At 37.0% G+C, this 17,878-nt stretch overlaps 3 protein-coding genes across 3 annotated transcripts; 2 read left to right on the top strand and 1 right to left on the bottom strand.

The window, feature by feature from the left end:
• Positions 1,527-3,646, top strand: LOC104732165 (BI1-like protein). Its single transcript, XM_010451701.2, has 4 exons — positions 1,527-2,063; positions 2,493-2,606; positions 3,002-3,159; positions 3,255-3,646. Exons 1-4 carry the CDS (start codon positions 1,820-1,822, stop codon positions 3,456-3,458), a joined length of 720 nt encoding a protein of 239 aa, XP_010450003.1. The 5' UTR covers positions 1,527-1,819; the 3' UTR covers positions 3,459-3,646.
• Positions 3,811-8,338, bottom strand: LOC104732164 (VAN3-binding protein-like). The gene is made up of 7 exons (XM_010451700.2): positions 7,834-8,338; positions 7,382-7,475; positions 6,378-6,822; positions 5,865-6,113; positions 5,136-5,185; positions 4,715-4,772; positions 3,811-4,298 (listed from the first exon to the last, which is right to left on the bottom strand). The coding sequence occupies exons 1-7, from the start codon at positions 8,157-8,159 to the stop codon at positions 4,090-4,092; spliced, it is 1,431 nt and encodes a 476-aa protein (XP_010450002.1). The 5' UTR covers positions 8,160-8,338; the 3' UTR covers positions 3,811-4,089.
• Positions 14,458-16,229, top strand: LOC109127966. Its single transcript, XM_019233604.1, has 3 exons — positions 14,458-14,828; positions 14,957-15,458; positions 15,960-16,229. Exons 1-3 carry the CDS (start codon positions 14,803-14,805, stop codon positions 16,227-16,229), a joined length of 798 nt encoding a protein of 265 aa, XP_019089149.1. The 5' UTR covers positions 14,458-14,802.

Genomic DNA, 17,878 nt, shown 5'->3' with positions numbered 1-17,878 from the left:
CAGAAAAAAAGGCAATAATCACAATCTCACGAGAAGCCATAAAAGGAATAAAAATGAGAAGCATATATACACATGTGGATGTCGTTAGTGTTATTAATTTGCTTTAGGAATCATAAATAAGATATTAATGGTAATAGTAAATGTGGTGACTTTTGAAAAAGAACTGAAAATGAGAAGTGCATTGTCAAATCTATCGCATCAAACGATACTTTTTTCATATAGTTTTAGATAAACATCAGAGAACAGTCTTTGAGTAGGTTCATAGACACCTCCTACACTTGGAAACTTCAATTAATTCTTCTCTACCCCACTTTTTATTATTTTATCAATTTCTTCATACAAACAAATGTATAAAAGTTCATAAATTCCTTGTAAGTTGTAACTCTTCTAACCCAATGGGCTTTTGGTTGTATGTTGGAGTATTCCCTAGTTTCCAATGAACTTCAATTCGCCTTAATAGTTTATAGGTTCGGCCCTCTCGTTCTACTATTGTTGGAGTCCGGAGATGGTTCGACTTAGTTGATTACTACACAATACACACAGTCATAGACTCATAGTTTCCATTGATGTCTTGTTTAGTAGCATCTTCATCCATTGATTTTTACCATTTCTTCATATTTAGATATCTTAAAAACTCTTGATAGTAGTTGGCATTTTAATAACCTCCATCTCCATCTTGGGTCATGGTAACCCATATAGATTTTATTTTTCAAAACCTAGATATATAGTACAGTTTAATAAATTTCTAGCCCTATATAAATCTTACCATCTTGGATCATGAGTTGTTATATGTACCTCGTCTAGTATGTTGATAATCTTTATTTTTTAGGTTCACAACTAATTATTTGTTTATCTAATTTTCTCAATTAAGTCCATTTCCTATATTAATCTAATATTCTCAAACTGATGGCCCATACATATATATATTTTTTCTTGATCAATTAGTCAGATTCTAACACTTTTTACGCCATTTAGATAATCTTACGACTTTGAGCAGTGACAATATGATTGGTTTGTTGGAATAAACAAAAAAAGACGAATTGTTTCACTGTATTGAATGTCTCTTTCTTGTTTTAAAGTATATTTTGGAGTTATAGACTAGTGAGCTTTCTAAATTTCTTAAAATCATACATTAGATACACTTCATCAACTCAACTAGATGGTCATTTTCTTAGTCTTAGATAACTAAGATAAGCATGTATATCTTAAAAGAAAAAAAAAAACAAACACACGTAATTAGTAGTTTGTTAACAATTATAGAAGTTAGGTAACAAGTGTAATGTCATTATGTAGCATGTTAGCATTGGTAGGTATCACTAATGAGACTGCATTACCAATATAAGTAGTAAATCTCTATAAACAGTACAACAAGCTTTAATATGTACACTCTGGTTCCTTTTCCATTCCCATGCAAAAGAAAATATATAAAACGACAAAACCCACACAACCAGCACTATGCTACGTGGCGTATTATGATTGGTTTGTCTGGAGAAAGCAAATAAACAGACAGAGCAGTGTTGCAGAAACACACATAATTTCCCGGCAATGCAATGTTTGGTTACGCAGTCACCCGGGAAAAAAACGCGTCCGATAGTATTTCACCTGGCGGAATTTAATTGGTTAGTTAGTGTAACAACAATGACGGAACAGTAACACAAGCATTACCTCTCCACTTTTCAATTTTCCCCAGTCACTTCACTTTCTTGGTAGTTTCCTAAGAAACTCTCTCAAAAACCTCATTTACTTCTCTTCATCTTCTTCTTCCCTCAGAGCTTTGGTTTTGTGAGATTTCAACAAACACACAAAAAAAAAAAAAAAAATGGCGAAATCTGACATTGAAACTGGTGGTAGTGGTAACGAGGGGCTGTATCCAAACATGAAAGAGAGCTCGGAGCTTCGTTGGGCTTTCATAAGGAAAGTGTACACCATCTTGTCTCTTCAGCTTCTCCTCACCGTCGGTGTCTCCGCCGTGTTCTTCTTCGTCCGTCCGATTCCTGTCTTCATCACCGAGACTATCCCTGGACTCGTCGTCTTCTTCGTCATCCTCCTCCTTCCTCTCTTCCGTTACGTCTCCTTTTTTCATATATTTCTCTTGTTGATCTTTCGATTTCATGCTTAGTTAGGGTTGTTTTAGCTCTGTTGGGTTAAGTCTTACCTACATTTCATCATCGTTCGTCGCTTAGGGCTTTTGAGTTACTTGTTCGATTCACCGAAAAAGAAAAGCTTTAGGATTTAGATCCATGTAGTAGTGTTCGTTCACTTTGCTACTATTGTGTTTCGTTGATTCTTTGTTAAGATGACTTATTAGATCCATGTACTTTTCATGACTTAGGGGCTATACTTGTTTCGCTGATGTAGTGATGTTGTATACCTTACTCTCTTCTGCTTGATTCATCGCTTGAAAGCTACTGTTTTTGTTTATAGAGTGTGTTTTGGAAGTTTCACTGAGTGATTTGGATTTTGATGAGGTTTGTTTATTGATGTGTTTGTAGTGCTGTGGCCTCTGTTGGCTTTTGAGAAGAAGCATCCCATTAACTGCATTGTCCTGGCCATCTTCACTCTCTCCATTTCCTTCGCTGTTGGGATTTGCTGCTCTCTCTCCAAAGGTAATGGATGGATACAGAGATATCATACTTGCTCTGCTTCTTCTAGTGTTGATTGTCTTATTTTGCCTTGGGCTGTTCTCTGTTTGAAATAGTCAACCTAACTCTGGACAACAAGTTCATTGTGGATATAGTGTTGCATCTAGATCTTTGTTTCATATGTAGTCTTGGTATGATCTGTGAATAGCTAGGTAGTACTGTTTTCAAAATCATAATAGTTGAAATTTAGTAACTTGTTGGTTTAAACATTGTGAATCATTAAAAAGAGGAACAGCGTAAGAAGAGGTGATTCTTGCTTTTGTCAAGAAACTTATTAACTTTACCTCTGTTTCTATAACAAAAGAACAATGCGATTTGATTGATGGTTAGAATCTAATTCAAGTCTTGTGAAAACACAGGGAAGATTGTTATGGAGGCTGCAATTCTCACAGCTGCGATGGTCTTTGGGCTGACGATCTACACCTTCTGGGCAGTAAAGAGAGGCCATGATTTCTCCTTCCTTGGACCATTCCTCTTTGGTTCACTCCTCATTATCCTTGTCTTCACTCTGCTCCAGGTACTACCAGAACCAACTAACTCTCCAATCTATTCATAGTCTTGGGAGTATTGAGATATATTACTATTACAAGCTAACCGATGAAATGAATGCAGATCTACTACCCTCTCGGGAAGCTAACATCGATGATATTCAGCGGTGTAGCATCAATCGTGTTCTGCGGATACATCATCTTTGACACAGACCAGCTGATCAAGAAACTCAACTACGACGAGTATATCATTGCTGCGATCCGTCTTTACCTGGACGTCATGAATCTCTTCCTCAATCTCCTTGGCATCATGAGCAACGGCCAGTAGTGACATGTGGTTTCATCTTCTCTGATGGTGTCGTTACTATCCTACTAATTCTAGACATAGATTTATCGAGTATTAAGAAGACAAATATTATAGTGTTTTACTGCTTGATAAAGTTTTTAACAATACCAAAACATTCTTTATAAGCAGTTATAAGTATAACATGTGAGAAACGATCCTTTGATGATATATTTGTTTTCTTGTGACTTGTGAGTTGGATAAGCTCAGCTTCTTTGCATAATGGATAGTTCCAACAATAATGGGACAAAAAAGAAGCATATTTGATGTTCCCAACAAATATGAAAATGGACCCATTCATTTTTTTAAAATATTTATCTATTACTTCAACTTTGTTTTTTTATACAAAAGAACACCACCAACAACAAAAAAATTATTAATCTAAGAAACATAAAAATCACAGATCATCCCACCCCACCCCACTAAGTTTTGTTTACCCCAAATCCTTACTCACCTTTGTGTTGAAATCTTGACTGGTAGGTCCATTTCATACTATACCCAACCCAAAAAACCATTACCTTAAAAGAACCCCCTAGAATTTTAGATTGACCCCATAAGTTAAAAAAAAAAACTCACACTTACTTAAACCAAGCAGGCCATTGAACGGTTTTATTCACTACATCCTAAACTTCCTCTCAGCAGCAAGAACAAGAAGCCTTGATACACCTTGTGTCCACATTTCGTACTCCCTTTGGCTCTTGACCTCAAATTCCACATCACCTCGCAAAACCGTCTTCAAACCAAAGTATCTCAGATCATCTCCTCCCTCTAGCAAATGTCGTCCGGGCCAGGCCGGGACATTCTTGATTACTTCAAGCACAATGTCTGTTACAAAATTGGGAATATTAGTAAAATAATTAGTGAAAGAGTCTTCAAGTTCACATTCAAAAGAAAGACAAAAAGTAAAAGATTGAGGGGATTTGATCCTCTATAGTTTACTTTAGTCACATATACACTTTTGCTTTTTTCCTTTTTTAGTCTCGAATCCCCAAATCCAAAGCAGACCCACATCAAAGTTTTGAATTCTCTTTACCAGGGTTCACATATAATTGACTCATTGACAGTAGATAGTGACAAAAAGTGCAGCTTTCAATATCAAACTACAATCCATTAGAAGAATCATTTTTAATGTCTTTGAAGGAATTAGAGAAATCTTTAACCACTCTAATCAGGTTTTAAACGTTTGTAGTTAAGGAAAGAGGTGTTATACTTGTATGTAATAGAAGTAAATGATATCTTACTTTTTTTCTTCTTGGTGAAGGTTCCTCCAACATGCCTGCTCTTCATCTTTAACATTACCTGTAAGTTCAATAGATCAAAACAATGAATAACAAATAAGCGATTTGATTCTCTAAGAGATGCTTAAGCAAAGACAAAAGTGGATCCCATGACTTCATTTTCAGCATCATTGTCATAACAGTACTTTTTTTTTTAGCTTTAGTTTTGTTTCTACTTTCTCTTCTTTTCCTGCCGTTTGAAATTTCTCTTTTCTCATCTTTTTGTGTGTTTCATATAACAAAGTTTACATCCATGTGAAGTAACTAAAGATTCCCCACTGATTCACAAATAATTTGGCTCTCTTTAATCTTTTTCATCAGATCAACGATCATATCTAAAGTGAACCGAAACTCGAGGCACCATAAGGGAAACAAAAATCTTTACCTGATTCGTTTTGTTGATGTAAACAGACACTATTTTCCAGTGGAGATCACCTGCAAAAGTCACACAACATTAGACAAAAGATCTAGAACTAAAGTGTAAAATGTACATAATACTGAACTTTTGTTACCTTTGCGAGTGCGTTTGAGGAGTTCGCAACCTCTAGCGAGCCATTCTCGGCTGCAAGTTCCCAAGAAATTCTCCTGTTGTACAAGTTCACCACTGTGACTACTGCTTGAGCTTCCATTGCTACCATTAACATTGTTGTTGCTGCATCCTCCAGTAGAAGTAGTGAGTCCTTTGTCCATTGGAATCACTGATGCAATGTTCCACACTTCCTTCATTGCCCTCGCCTTCAATGTCTGCACTCCTCTTAAAGCTACACCAAAAATACACAATCATGTAACCCAAATTTAACTATGATTCCTTCATAAAGTTCCAATTTTTAGCCAATCCCTAGATCAATTCTATCATTTCCTTCATCAAAATCAGAACTTTAGCAGACACCATCACACCTAAAATCAAATGATTCGATTTCTCTATCAAGTTCCAACTTTTGAGTCAATCAAATCCCTAAATCAATTGCATCAAAATCAAAACTTTTTCACAAACCATTAACAGAGTTTGNCAGACACTATTTTCCAGTGGAGATCACCTGCAAAAGTCACACAACATTAGACAAAAGATCTAGAACTAAAGTGTAAAATGTACATAATACTGAACTTTTGTTACCTTTGCGAGTGCGTTTGAGGAGTTCGCAACCTCTAGCGAGCCATTCTCGGCTGCAAGTTCCCAAGAAATTCTCCTGTTGTACAAGTTCACCACTGTGACTACTGCTTGAGCTTCCATTGCTACCATTAACATTGTTGTTGCTGCATCCTCCAGTAGAAGTAGTGAGTCCTTTGTCCATTGGAATCACTGATGCAATGTTCCACACTTCCTTCATTGCCCTCGCCTTCAATGTCTGCACTCCTCTTAAAGCTACACCAAAAATACACAATCATGTAACCCAAATTTAACTATGATTCCTTCATAAAGTTCCAATTTTTAGCCAATCCCTAGATCAATTCTATCATTTCCTTCATCAAAATCAGAACTTTAGCAGACACCATCACACCTAAAATCAAATGATTCGATTTCTCTATCAAGTTCCAACTTTTGAGTCAATCAAATCCCTAAATCAATTGCATCAAAATCAAAACTTTTTCACAAACCATTAACAGAGTTTGGAGTTACTAAACAAACCTGTAGCTGCTCCAGCAGTGAGAGTCATGATATCTCCAGCAGAACGAACATTAACAGCAGAGCTAACAACAGAGGCCAAATACTCTCTCTCAGCTCCCATAACTTCAGCAGCCTCCACACACTGAGCAGCCACAAGGGTCGCAGCAGAAGCAACCGCCATGTCGGTTTTAGCCATCTGCTCATCCTTTCCGCAGCTAGAAGACGCAGCAGTAGCTGCTGCAATGGCAGCGACAGCTGCAGCCACGCCAGCAACAGAGACAGCAGCGTGAATCTGAGCGTTATGAGCCCTAGTCTCCTCTTTCTTCTTCTCCCTCCGATCCTTAAGCCAACGTCCCACCGTCTTGGACTGTGTCGCTGTGACCGTTATAGTCCCCGGAGTAGTCGCCGTTGAACGGAACTGAGAGTTTATATTGTTCAGTGAATTGTTATTCGCTCTGCAAAATTGCTACATTTCAAGAAACGAAAAAAAGATTAAAAATTTGAACTTTTAATTTAAAGATTCGCCAGAAATGGATATACAAAAGCGTGAAGCAAAATCTAAAAAAGGAAAAAATATTTAAGAAGAAGAGTGATGAACAAGAAAAAGACAAAATCAAATCAAGTAAAGGAGATTGCTTTAGACCAAAGTGTAGTCACTAAAATAATAATAGTAAAAAAAAAAAACAATCTTGAGCATGTTCGTTAATGGGTTTAAGGAATAATTATCGAATAAACAATCGAAATTAGTATAAAATTGAAATGAAATGATGAGTAATCATCGGAAACAGTAGTGGGAGAAAGACATGATCTCTGGGAATGGTTGGTTAAAGAGAAAGGTTATAGTGAAGATTCTTTTTTTGATTTTCACTGTCTCTCATTGTGTACCCAAAAATGTCAGTGACGCAGTCGAAAAACATTTACATAGAGAGAAACACCAAAAGAAAAGAAAACGCAGAAACCCAAATACATGCTTCAGAATAGTCACAAAACCGAAATTAAAAAGGTCAAGAAAAATTTGAGAAAACCTTAATGTCGTCGGATTCGGGAGGAGACACAGGAGGACTGTCGGTCAATGAACCGTTGAGTGGACCACTACTATGTGATAGCCGACCAGATGTTCTTGGTGACACTNAAAAAAAAAAAAAAAAAAAAAAAAAAAAAAAAGTTAAAGGATGAGACAAAAGTAGAATGAAGAAGAGATGATGATGACAAATCCATGAACTTGTGATTATGTTACTAGGGTCCCCAGAAAGCGAGTGTGTAGCTAAAAATCATAACTTTTTTTTTTTTTTTTGTTGATTAATAATTATAATAATTATTGCGCGTGAATATTTTTCACTTCATTAAGATTTATGAAACATATAATTTGCTAAAAATCATAACTTTAATTAGTATAAATTTTTTGATATAAAATTTTTGTCAGTATCTTTGAGAATGCTTAGTTTTGTCCGCAAATGCTCTGTTTTTATCTGGAAACAGAGGAAAAATACTTACAGAGTGAGACAAGATACGATCCATGACCATTTGAGAAGTTTCTGAACAAGCGAAGGAGAAAGGGTTCCCGGAGACAAGTCCGGTGTCCTCGCCGTCAACGTCTCCGGTGGGGATGGGTTCTTCTTCTTCTTCTTCTTCTTCTTCGGTTTTGGAGAGGAGGATCTGAGGATTGGGAGGTGTTAAAGCCTTGGAGACTTCGAGAGCAGAGACGCTCCATGAACGAGCTAAGAACTCCATAGGCTCGAGTGGTGTCTCCGGTGGACGGTAAACCGGGTCGGGTCTCCATGTCGAAACCATGGGTTTTTCCATTTTTTTCAGAGAGAGAAAGAGAGAGAGAGAGTGTGATGAGTGAATAGAGAGATAAAAAGAGAGAGAGAGAGAGAGAGTGATGTTGTGGGGAGGGGAGAGTTTTGATGGAAGTGAAAGGTTGTCAATGGGGGGCGATGCGATTTATAGAGTGACAAGTGACACCGAAGCTGTATTTTCTCATCAGTTTCTCTCTGCTTTTTCCTTCTCTTCCGTTTTTTTTTTTCTTTCCTGCTTTTTCATATTCTCTCTCTTCTGCCTCAAAAAGAAAATTAAGAATTACCCATTATTATTACTTTTTTAAATTATCAAATTATACACCAGTATATGTTTTTTTTTTTTTTCTGTTTTCTTTTTTATTAAAGTTTTTTCACTGGTGTTTTTGATATTCCTAAAAAAGAAAGAACTGGTTAAAATTAAAATTTTCTATGGTTGAAACAGACTTGCAAACAAAAGATAAATGTTTTACTCTTTTTGATATAAAATACAGCTTTATAAAATATCTATCTTTTTTTTATAAGTCTGTTTCAAACCTTGAAAATTAATAACCAATTCGACATAAATATTTATCGTAAAAACAAGGCAACTATAATGTTTCATGTTGTACTCTCTTTTTTTTTTTTTTTTTTTGGCAATTGTTGTATTGCTCTATTTGGAATACACGAAATCAGTATACATATGGTTCAAATGTTTCGAAAATTTTGCCACGTTTCATTGGAAGAACTGTTGCTTTGTCTGCAAATCGAATGCAGAACAGTTCTATACTGTTAACTGTTTGAGTTTATAATCCAATGATTTTTTTTTTTTTTTTAATTGGCCTGGGTTGTAATGACAAGGATAATTCATAGATAATAAATTAATAACCCGACCGAAAAGATAAGGGGCTAAATGAAAGAGACTTATAAATAGAAATGCACAGATTTTTAATTGGATTTGATAAGTGTGTTTGAGGGTTTTATTAGTATAGAGGACATAAATGAGAAGTCAGAAGAGTGACCTCTCACACTATCTCGTATCTTTCACGAGTAAACCTACGAAAGGCATGGAAGAGAAGGTCTCTCCGTCGATCGATCTTGATCTATCAAGTATCAACTAACTACTTCGAGTAAATTATTATTCGATCGACTGATATTTTTTTCTAGCTAGACTTTGATTTTGGTTGTTAGCATGCATCTTGGCAATAAAAGTAACATGTAAACAAGTTTGAGTTAAACAACAATCCCATGTTATCTATGTTACGTTATGGTTCGTACGTCACTCAGCTCGTTATAGTTCTTCTATACATGAACCATAAGCTCATATCTTTTTTTTTTTTTTTTTCTTTTTTTTTTACTCAAGCAAAACTGTTACAAGCACAAACATGGTTAACGTTAATTCAAACACCATTTCACTAAGTATAGGGATGGATTTTTTTTTTTTTTACCGGGCTAGATCTTGAGCCGAAACTCGAAATTAATTTTAGAAGCCTATATATAAAAAAAAAACTGGATATTTTCTCCTTTTAAGAGTATATATATACTTTAAACCAAACAATTTTCGTAGATTGGTGAAACTCGTTCTTTGGTCTTGCAAGGGGTAAAAACATGTCACACATATCATGAATTTACTTTTTCAACACATCATATACTAGTCATGTATAGTGGTGTCATAGCCTCATATGAAGACTGTATTAATATGGTTCAGGCCATAATTATCTCATTGGCAATCAAAGTAAGCACATACATGAACTTAGATTCTGAAGTATCTCGATTAGTTATTATGCTTGGACTTCGAAGTAATATATATAGCTAACCTGAGATTATTAAGATGATAGTATATATTAGTATAGTTGTGCACAATAAGGAATTTCGTATTTCTAGAATTACCAATACGTAGTAATTACACAAATAGAAACACCTGGATGATTACAAAAGTCTAAGAGTAAATAAAGTTGGACAAACTGAAGTTCTTTAAAGTGAGTAAACACAAACTAAAGGAAAATACTAGTAAAAAGAAAAAGCTAAATTTTAAAACGGTACGTGGTGTTGGACTGGAAAACTACACTCCACTCCAACTTATTTGTACGTTAGATTAGATTCTCAAATATCTGATCGTCTTCTCTACTTCTATGCACACAAAAAGTGAATGCGTCCGTACATTCAGTTTCACAATATTCATGTCAAATGCACCCTCGTTTCCCAATCTAATTACTCTTTGTATATTATGCATCTTCATAGTTTACTCTTTTGATAGGATTGCAAAACTCAAATACTTTTTGTATATTTAACACAAAATGGTATATATGGATTATAAATGGTGATTTTTACCACTATAAATGGTGGTACAAAGTTGGATTATATATAACTATATAAGTGATAAAGAAGATATAATATATATATAGATATATACATATATTATATGGAACAATTACAGATTTAGGCATTTTTTGCCAGATTCTTATGGATTTAGGACTTATCACCCATACTTACAGAATTAGGCATTTTAATTTACATAATATGACGAAATTGCCCTTGAAAACTATTATCTCTATTTCACGATTCTCTCTCGTCTCAGATCTCTGCGAACTTGCCGTCGCCGACCACCGTTAAATGGTCAGATCTCTTTGTCGATCCACGTCTTGCTGACCGCCGGAAATTTTGATATGTATAAAGGCATCAATTATCTCATCTTTCTCTGCAGGTTTCTTGTTTGATACATGAAAAATTGAAAGGGATTTTGATTACATTAATGTTTATGATTTGGATCCCTTGGGTTCACTAGATACTATCCCCTTAAGGTTTAGATTTCTTAATCCACAACAAAGTAGATTAATTAAACATGAATTTATTGAGTCAGAGAAGCTATAGTTTTGGTTGAGAGAGGTTTTGTCTTTCAAAAGCTAAATAATTGGTGTTAAACGTGATGGAGATGGTGCTGATGGGAAGGGGAGAAGCCATGGTTTTTATCAGGAGAGGAAGCGAATGATTTGATCGGAGGAAAAAAAATAATTATTGTTGTTCGGTGAAGAAGACAAAGAAGAGACGGTGAAGAAGACGAAGAAGAGATAGGGGCAAAACTGATTTTTTACCACTCCAAAAATACCTAAATATGAGAGTATGGACTATAGTCCCTAAATTCAAAGATTTGGCCCAATAAAGCCCTAAATCTATAAATATCCCTATATTATATAGAACCATTTACTCTTTCGATAGAATTGCAAAAATCATTTAGTTTTTGTATATTTAACAAAAAATGGTGTATATGAAATTATGAATTATAAGTGGTGATGTATTTCCACTAAATGGTGGTACAAAGTTGGATAATATATAGGTGATAAAGAAGATATATAAAATATATATTTTTGGTGGGTTTAGGTTAGAGATTGATGTCTTTCGTTTAAGGATCTCCACCAATGTTAATACATTAGTGACAGCTAAGTTTTCTCTACAGATTCCGATAGTTATATGTGAGTTTTGAATTCGGGCTACTTGTGATCTTATTAGCAAAGAGTGTGACTGGAGGTGTATCGTAGAGAACAAAAAGGATCGCCTCAGTCAGGAGAATTTGGTCCCCCATCTTGATATGGAACAGACACACTCACTCGGCTGTTAGCAGGACTGTTCTGATTTCATGCGTTTGTGATTGTTGTTATTATGATCTCTGATTTCAACTACTTTGTTTGGTACTACTACTACTCTTTTTCTTTATCAGATATTTTGTATTATATTTATTTCATATGTATCATCATATAACCATTCATTGCAGATTTTTTTTGGATTTTGTTTTGATTAATTCAACACTAGACCCTCTATATATCTCTCTCCTAAACCTTACTAGTTACTAGTATTAATTAAATCTATGGAGAGAAGAACAAAAAAGTGGTTCCGAGGAATCCATGGGAAATGTAGCTGAAGCTCATGATTTCTTATGGTCCCTCTTAATGACCACTACCATTTTACTAATCTTTTTCCCTTTCTTTTTCTATTTATATATATTTACAATATAAACACATAATAAGCATATCTAATCAGTATTCAAAAGAAACATATACAGTATTTATATAACTTACTGATAAATATACAGAAAGAAAAAGTTTAATTTTGTGGTTAATCTGTTATATCTTACTGATAACATAGATTCTAATAGTACTATATTACTACAATTATGAATATGTATATATAGTATATAATATACACACTTCGCATTGATATCTTTAGTGACACATATATAGAAACGTTTGATATGAATTTAATAGACGTGACAATAAATACAAGAGGCCATTGGGCACTAGAGAATGATAGAGAAATTTAATATATTTGTGGCTATGCGGATGGGTGGATGTGTTGGGACTCCACAATAATCTCTATCTTCAGCATCATTAAAGTTTGACACCATGCATTCCTACCTATTTTATATGCCCAGAGTCCAGGCCCCGATTTTAAACGTTTTCAGTTTTGACTATTCCTTTAGACGTGCAGATCTTTTCGCAAATAGATGCATACTTTCATTATCTTTTATCAGTATGTCATCTCTATCAAACATAGGGGATAAAGAATATGCCATTCGTTCACATCTTTATGTTTTGAAAATGTGATTCCGTTAACTACAAATTTGTCCCCAAAAAAAAGTAGATTAATTAGATTAATTAGTCTTCTTCAATCTCGTAATTTAAGAGAGGTGGGCGCGTGAGTTCTACTCGCGGCTCTCTCCTCTCTCCTCCTTTCTCTCCTTCTGATCACGACTCCATGCACCGAGTGAAAGTTCCTCCGGCGATTCCGGCGTTGAGGAGGAATTAATGGTCCATGGCGCTTCATCCGTAGTCCATTACACTTACCGGCGAGGTCACCAAATCGAAATCAAGGGAGTTTGTGGCGAGGAGACGCTTCCGCAGGACGATTCCGGTAAGAGCTCTACCGGCGGCGTGGCTTTGCTGTTAGAAGAAGGTAGTTCTCGGCGAGGAATGAGAAAGATACGGCGGTTAGATCTGAACGGCTGGAGACGCAGGAGGTTTTGTCACGGCCAGTGGTTTGACGGGGGAGATCTACTGCCGGAAAGGCAAGACTAAGCCACCGTCGATGGCTGTTTAGATCTACTCCCTACTACTCTATCTCTATTAGACTGAACCATGGCTTCCGGATTGATAGATCGGTTTCTTCTTCCTTCTCTTCACAACTCTACGGTGGCGGGATGGTGATGGTCCTGTGTCACCGTCTCTGTTTGACTCCCGTCTTCCTGGCTCGCCGGTGGTCCTGGGCCGACGAGTATCCGCAACTTAGTGGAAAGGCGGCTGCACTAGGGTTCTCCTTTGCAGATTAGGGTTTCTAGCTCAAACCGGTTAGCTACCAGTTTAGTTTGGTATACCCGGGTCAATTTTGGTCTTTGTTATCTGGTTTGGTTTGTTGTAATCGGATTGGGCCCTAAGCGGATAATTGTATGGGCCTATTCCGGAAATAGCCCATTGGGCATATATGTTTATAAATTGAAAGCCTTAAAAAAAAAAAAAAGTAGATTAATTACAATTTGATTTTCTAAATGTTTTAACTGTCAAAAATAATGGAATCACATTTTCGAAATACCATTCATATCCACATAGTGCATATGACCAAACGTGTTCACGAGCAAACAATATTTAAGATGTAGAACTAAATTTACAAGAAATCTATAGTTTGAATGGTAACACTTTTTTGTTTGAATGATCTGTTAACAAATCAATAAACGGAATATTAATATTTCGTTTTGAATTACTTAACTGAAGTTGATAAATTTTGTATAATTAAAAATAATCCACTATTAGACGTTTGGCGTCGCCTTTTTTAATTTTGTTCAAAGAACCTATTTCCATCTAATAAAAACATTATCCTCCCAGGCACAACTATCGAGGACACTCCCCCAACCTCACCTTCCGACGCCGGTGAAGCTGTTGCTCGCCGGCGTCGGGACCAAACCGTTTCCTTTCCTACTCAGCTCTTCTCTGGCCCCTTTTGTTTGTTTTACTTCAAGTTTTTTCTTCAATTTTTTCCCTTTTTAAAACTTTATATAACCCTAATAAAAATCTCTCCCGATCCAAACCATAACCATCGAATGCTCCCGCCGTGCTACCACTCACCGGAGAGTCTCTCTTCGCAAATCTCGGGAAGCCAGTCGACCCATCCCTCTCTACGGCAATCTATCGAGAATCTAGGGTTTTCCCCAGTGGACCTAGATCTCGTCGTCGAACTAAACCGAAGGCACCAGTTGTTCCCACCGCTCTGTCACTCACCGGAGATGCTTCCTTCTCTGTTTTTCCCGAGCAACTATCACAGTCTCTGTTCATCTTGTCAATCGGTTCAAAATCTAGGATTTTCTCCAGTGGACCTAGACATTAATGACGACCTCTGCCGCGGCCACCAACAACCCCCGCCGAGCTCTCATTCACCGGAGAACATCCCTGCACCGCAGCCATCTCCGCTAAACTCGGGCGGCCGACAGAACCAACTCCCATGGTGCTTCTCTCTTGGGATCCTAGGGTTTTCCCTAGTGGATTTAGGGTCCAATATAAGCCCATTAGCCCAAAAACGGTATGCACTAATATGCTCTTCTCGAGAAGGGGAAAGTTAAAAGTCGAGACTCTCTGTATCACCCCTCATGTCGTACCAGTGTCAAGCTATGTCTGCGTGCCCTCTACTCAATGGTCGAAGACTCCATCGGAGAAAGGTAATCACATTGCTGCTCTGGCTGTTCATGAATTGTGATCGAAACCTGGCTTTAGTTGATTCTAAGGGATCAAATTTGGTTTTTAAAAGCATTCTCGTGTATGGTCTTTGCTCCTTGACTGTCTCTAGCAAAAGTGGTATGTTGTATCTTGAACGCCTTATGTTCATTAACGGCTACCAATCAAGCTGGTCATCTGATGATTTACAGCATCGTACCCCAACCTCCTCCCTCACATGGATTCAAGCTGCATCTCCTGATTTTCCTCAGAATGATCCAAACCCTATGCTTTGGATGTTAAAGCAACCCCTATCTGACTACAACAACATAGTCACCCGATTCCTTGCCGTGCTGTTACTGCGGATACTCTTCGTCCCGATGAACACCAACACATTGAATCATCTCTCAACGTCACAGTGTCTAATGACGACCATGACAACTAATCCGTCCTTTGAAGCTTTTGAGGATGGACTCTCGATTTCCATGATCTCTCATGTGCCTTTAGGCTCCCAAGCCTTTGGTCTCATAGCTCTCTTGGATCCAAAATCGATGAACTCTTGTTTACTTCTTTTTGGCATTGGGGATTGCCGTGTTATTGTAATGTCTCAAACTTTAGCAAGTTGCTCCTTCTCTGTACTGATACTAGTGTTTCATATTGAATTAATGAAGACAATTGTTTGACAAAAAAAAAAAAAAGACGTTTGGCGTCATGTTGATATAATTTTTGCAGCGAATTCAACGATTTTTTTTTCCCTTCTATTGGTTCCTATATAGATGCAATACCAAATTGTAAAGAAAAATTCTTGGTTTCACCCATAAAGGGTGAATCTCTTTTATTATTCACCCCCTTAATTAACCAATCAAAATACAACAAAACGCCATGTCATATCATATTGTTAAAATAATCAAAATTAAAAAAACAAAAAAAAAACAAAACATTTTTTTTTTTGATCAAACATAGAATTTTCATTCAAATTATTCCCCAACAGGAGATGAATTCTTACAACATGAATCACGATAAATAAAAAGAGCTAGGGATAGGAGTTCCATGAGCTTAATAAAGGAAGTAACAAACTGAAACAGTGCTACAATATTTGATAGTCCATTGAAACCAAAGTGGATTCGTATTTGAAGGCTGGCTTCATGAGATCATCCACCAGTGGGTGGTCAAAGGCGGCTCTAGCAGACAATGCAATTGAGCTTGTAGGAAGATGTTCCATGGAGGGAACATTTAAGAGGGTTGTCACCAACAGGAGGGGGTTCAATAACATGGAATCAAAGATTTTTAGGCTTTTAGGAACTAATCTTGTGATTATAGACGAAGCTAAACCCAGGAAACGCATGGAATGGGATTCAAAGCATAACGAAGCAGGTGGGTCATCCCTCACATGGCAATGTAGGTAAATGAAATCCACACAGAGCTTGTACATGGTTTGTTCCATGAGAAAATCAGCAGGCCCAAGCTTTCGGTCTAAAGGCGGTGGGTGATGCAAGGGATGAGATGGTTTCAGCATAGGATTCAAACAAGCTGTCAGATCAGAAGAAACTATAACCGGGGATCGCCGGGATTGGGAAACAAAGCGTAACAAAGCAGGTGGGTCATCCCTCATATGGCAATGGAGGTAAATGAGTTCCACACAAAGCTTGTAATCGGTTTGGTCCTAGAGAAAAATAACAGACCCAAGCTTTCTATCTAATGGCGGTAGGTGGGACAAGGAGTCGGAGTATGTAGGAAAAGGATTCAAGCAAACTGTCAGGGCAGATTCGTAGTTATGATTATACAAAACATGCATCCGGACAGAGCTAGTAAAATGATCTCGACAATCAATACTATCAAGCCACTCTATGGAAACCAATGCTCTGCTACCAAGGGTTTCCTCGTCTTGACCAAGCAAAGATAATCGGTACTAAAGAAATGAAACTTGACTTAAATCTTTCAAATCCAGAACTAGGTATAGAGGATCTAACGCTAGTCATATATTGTCGAGGGTGGTTCAGGGAATTAAATCGTTCAAGAGGCATTGATCAAGCAAAATTCAGCAGCAGGAATTCAAGGTATTTAATCGAAAGTTTCCAAAGGAAAAGCAATCGTATAGAGGTTGAGTGCACAGACCTGGGCTTTAAACGATGAGCATAAGGATCAATGGTTTTGGTATTGGGCCAGAGGATGGTTATTGGGCCTGATGGAGAAAGTAGGTCCATTAACAGGAACCCTAGATTCTCATCGGCTGAGAGAGAGATGGCGATGGAAAGGCGGCTTACAGGCGAGAAGATGTTCCGATTGGAACCACTAGACGCCGGTGGGGACATGGTCGCCGGAAGGAGCAGGGTAAATCTCACCATCTCGGTTTCTCGCGGACTTGATCTTCTTCTCCAGAGAAAGACAACACCGTACATCATCGTCCTACACACCGGACGGGAAGAATCAGTCGAGTCGAGAAGTATTTCAGATCTGGCCTTTAGGCTCTTCGACGAGAGAGAGAGGGATTGAGGATGATTAAGAGGGATTTGAATTGATTGAGGCATGCACCAACAAAGAAATAAAAGCAAGAAAGAAAAACAAGTGACGGCGAAGAAAGAAACAGAGACCCAATGCCGGCAAGCCGGAGCTATACCGGCGCCGGAGCAAGAAAAAATTGGAAACTTCTCGATAATTGGGCCTGAGAGAGTTTTTGGGTAGTAACACAGTGGGGAGCTTTCAAAACAAAACAATTTAAGGAAACAAATTCTGTAGATTTTTTAATAAGGAAATTATGTCGGTTTGGTTTATAAAGGAATGATTAGAGTGTAGTTTTTACAAGTAAACAAAATTATATGTCGGTTTGGGTTTACAAAATAGTGATTAGGATTTAGATTTTACAATCAAACGAAATTATATGTCGGTTTAGATTTACAAAATAGTTGTTAAGGTTTAGATTTTATAATTAAACGAAATTATATGTCGGTTTGGGTTTACAAAAGAGTGGTTAGGATTTAGGGTTTTAGGGTTTAGATTTTATAATTAAACTAAATTATATGTCGGTTTGAGTTTACAAAAGAGTGGTTAGGGTTTA

The sequence above is a fragment of the Camelina sativa genome, chromosome 12 (genome assembly GCF_000633955.1).
Source record: "Camelina sativa cultivar DH55 chromosome 12, Cs, whole genome shotgun sequence".
In the NCBI taxonomy this organism is placed as follows: domain Eukaryota; kingdom Viridiplantae; phylum Streptophyta; class Magnoliopsida; order Brassicales; family Brassicaceae; genus Camelina; species Camelina sativa.
This window is presented reverse-complemented; position numbering and strand designations above follow the sequence as displayed.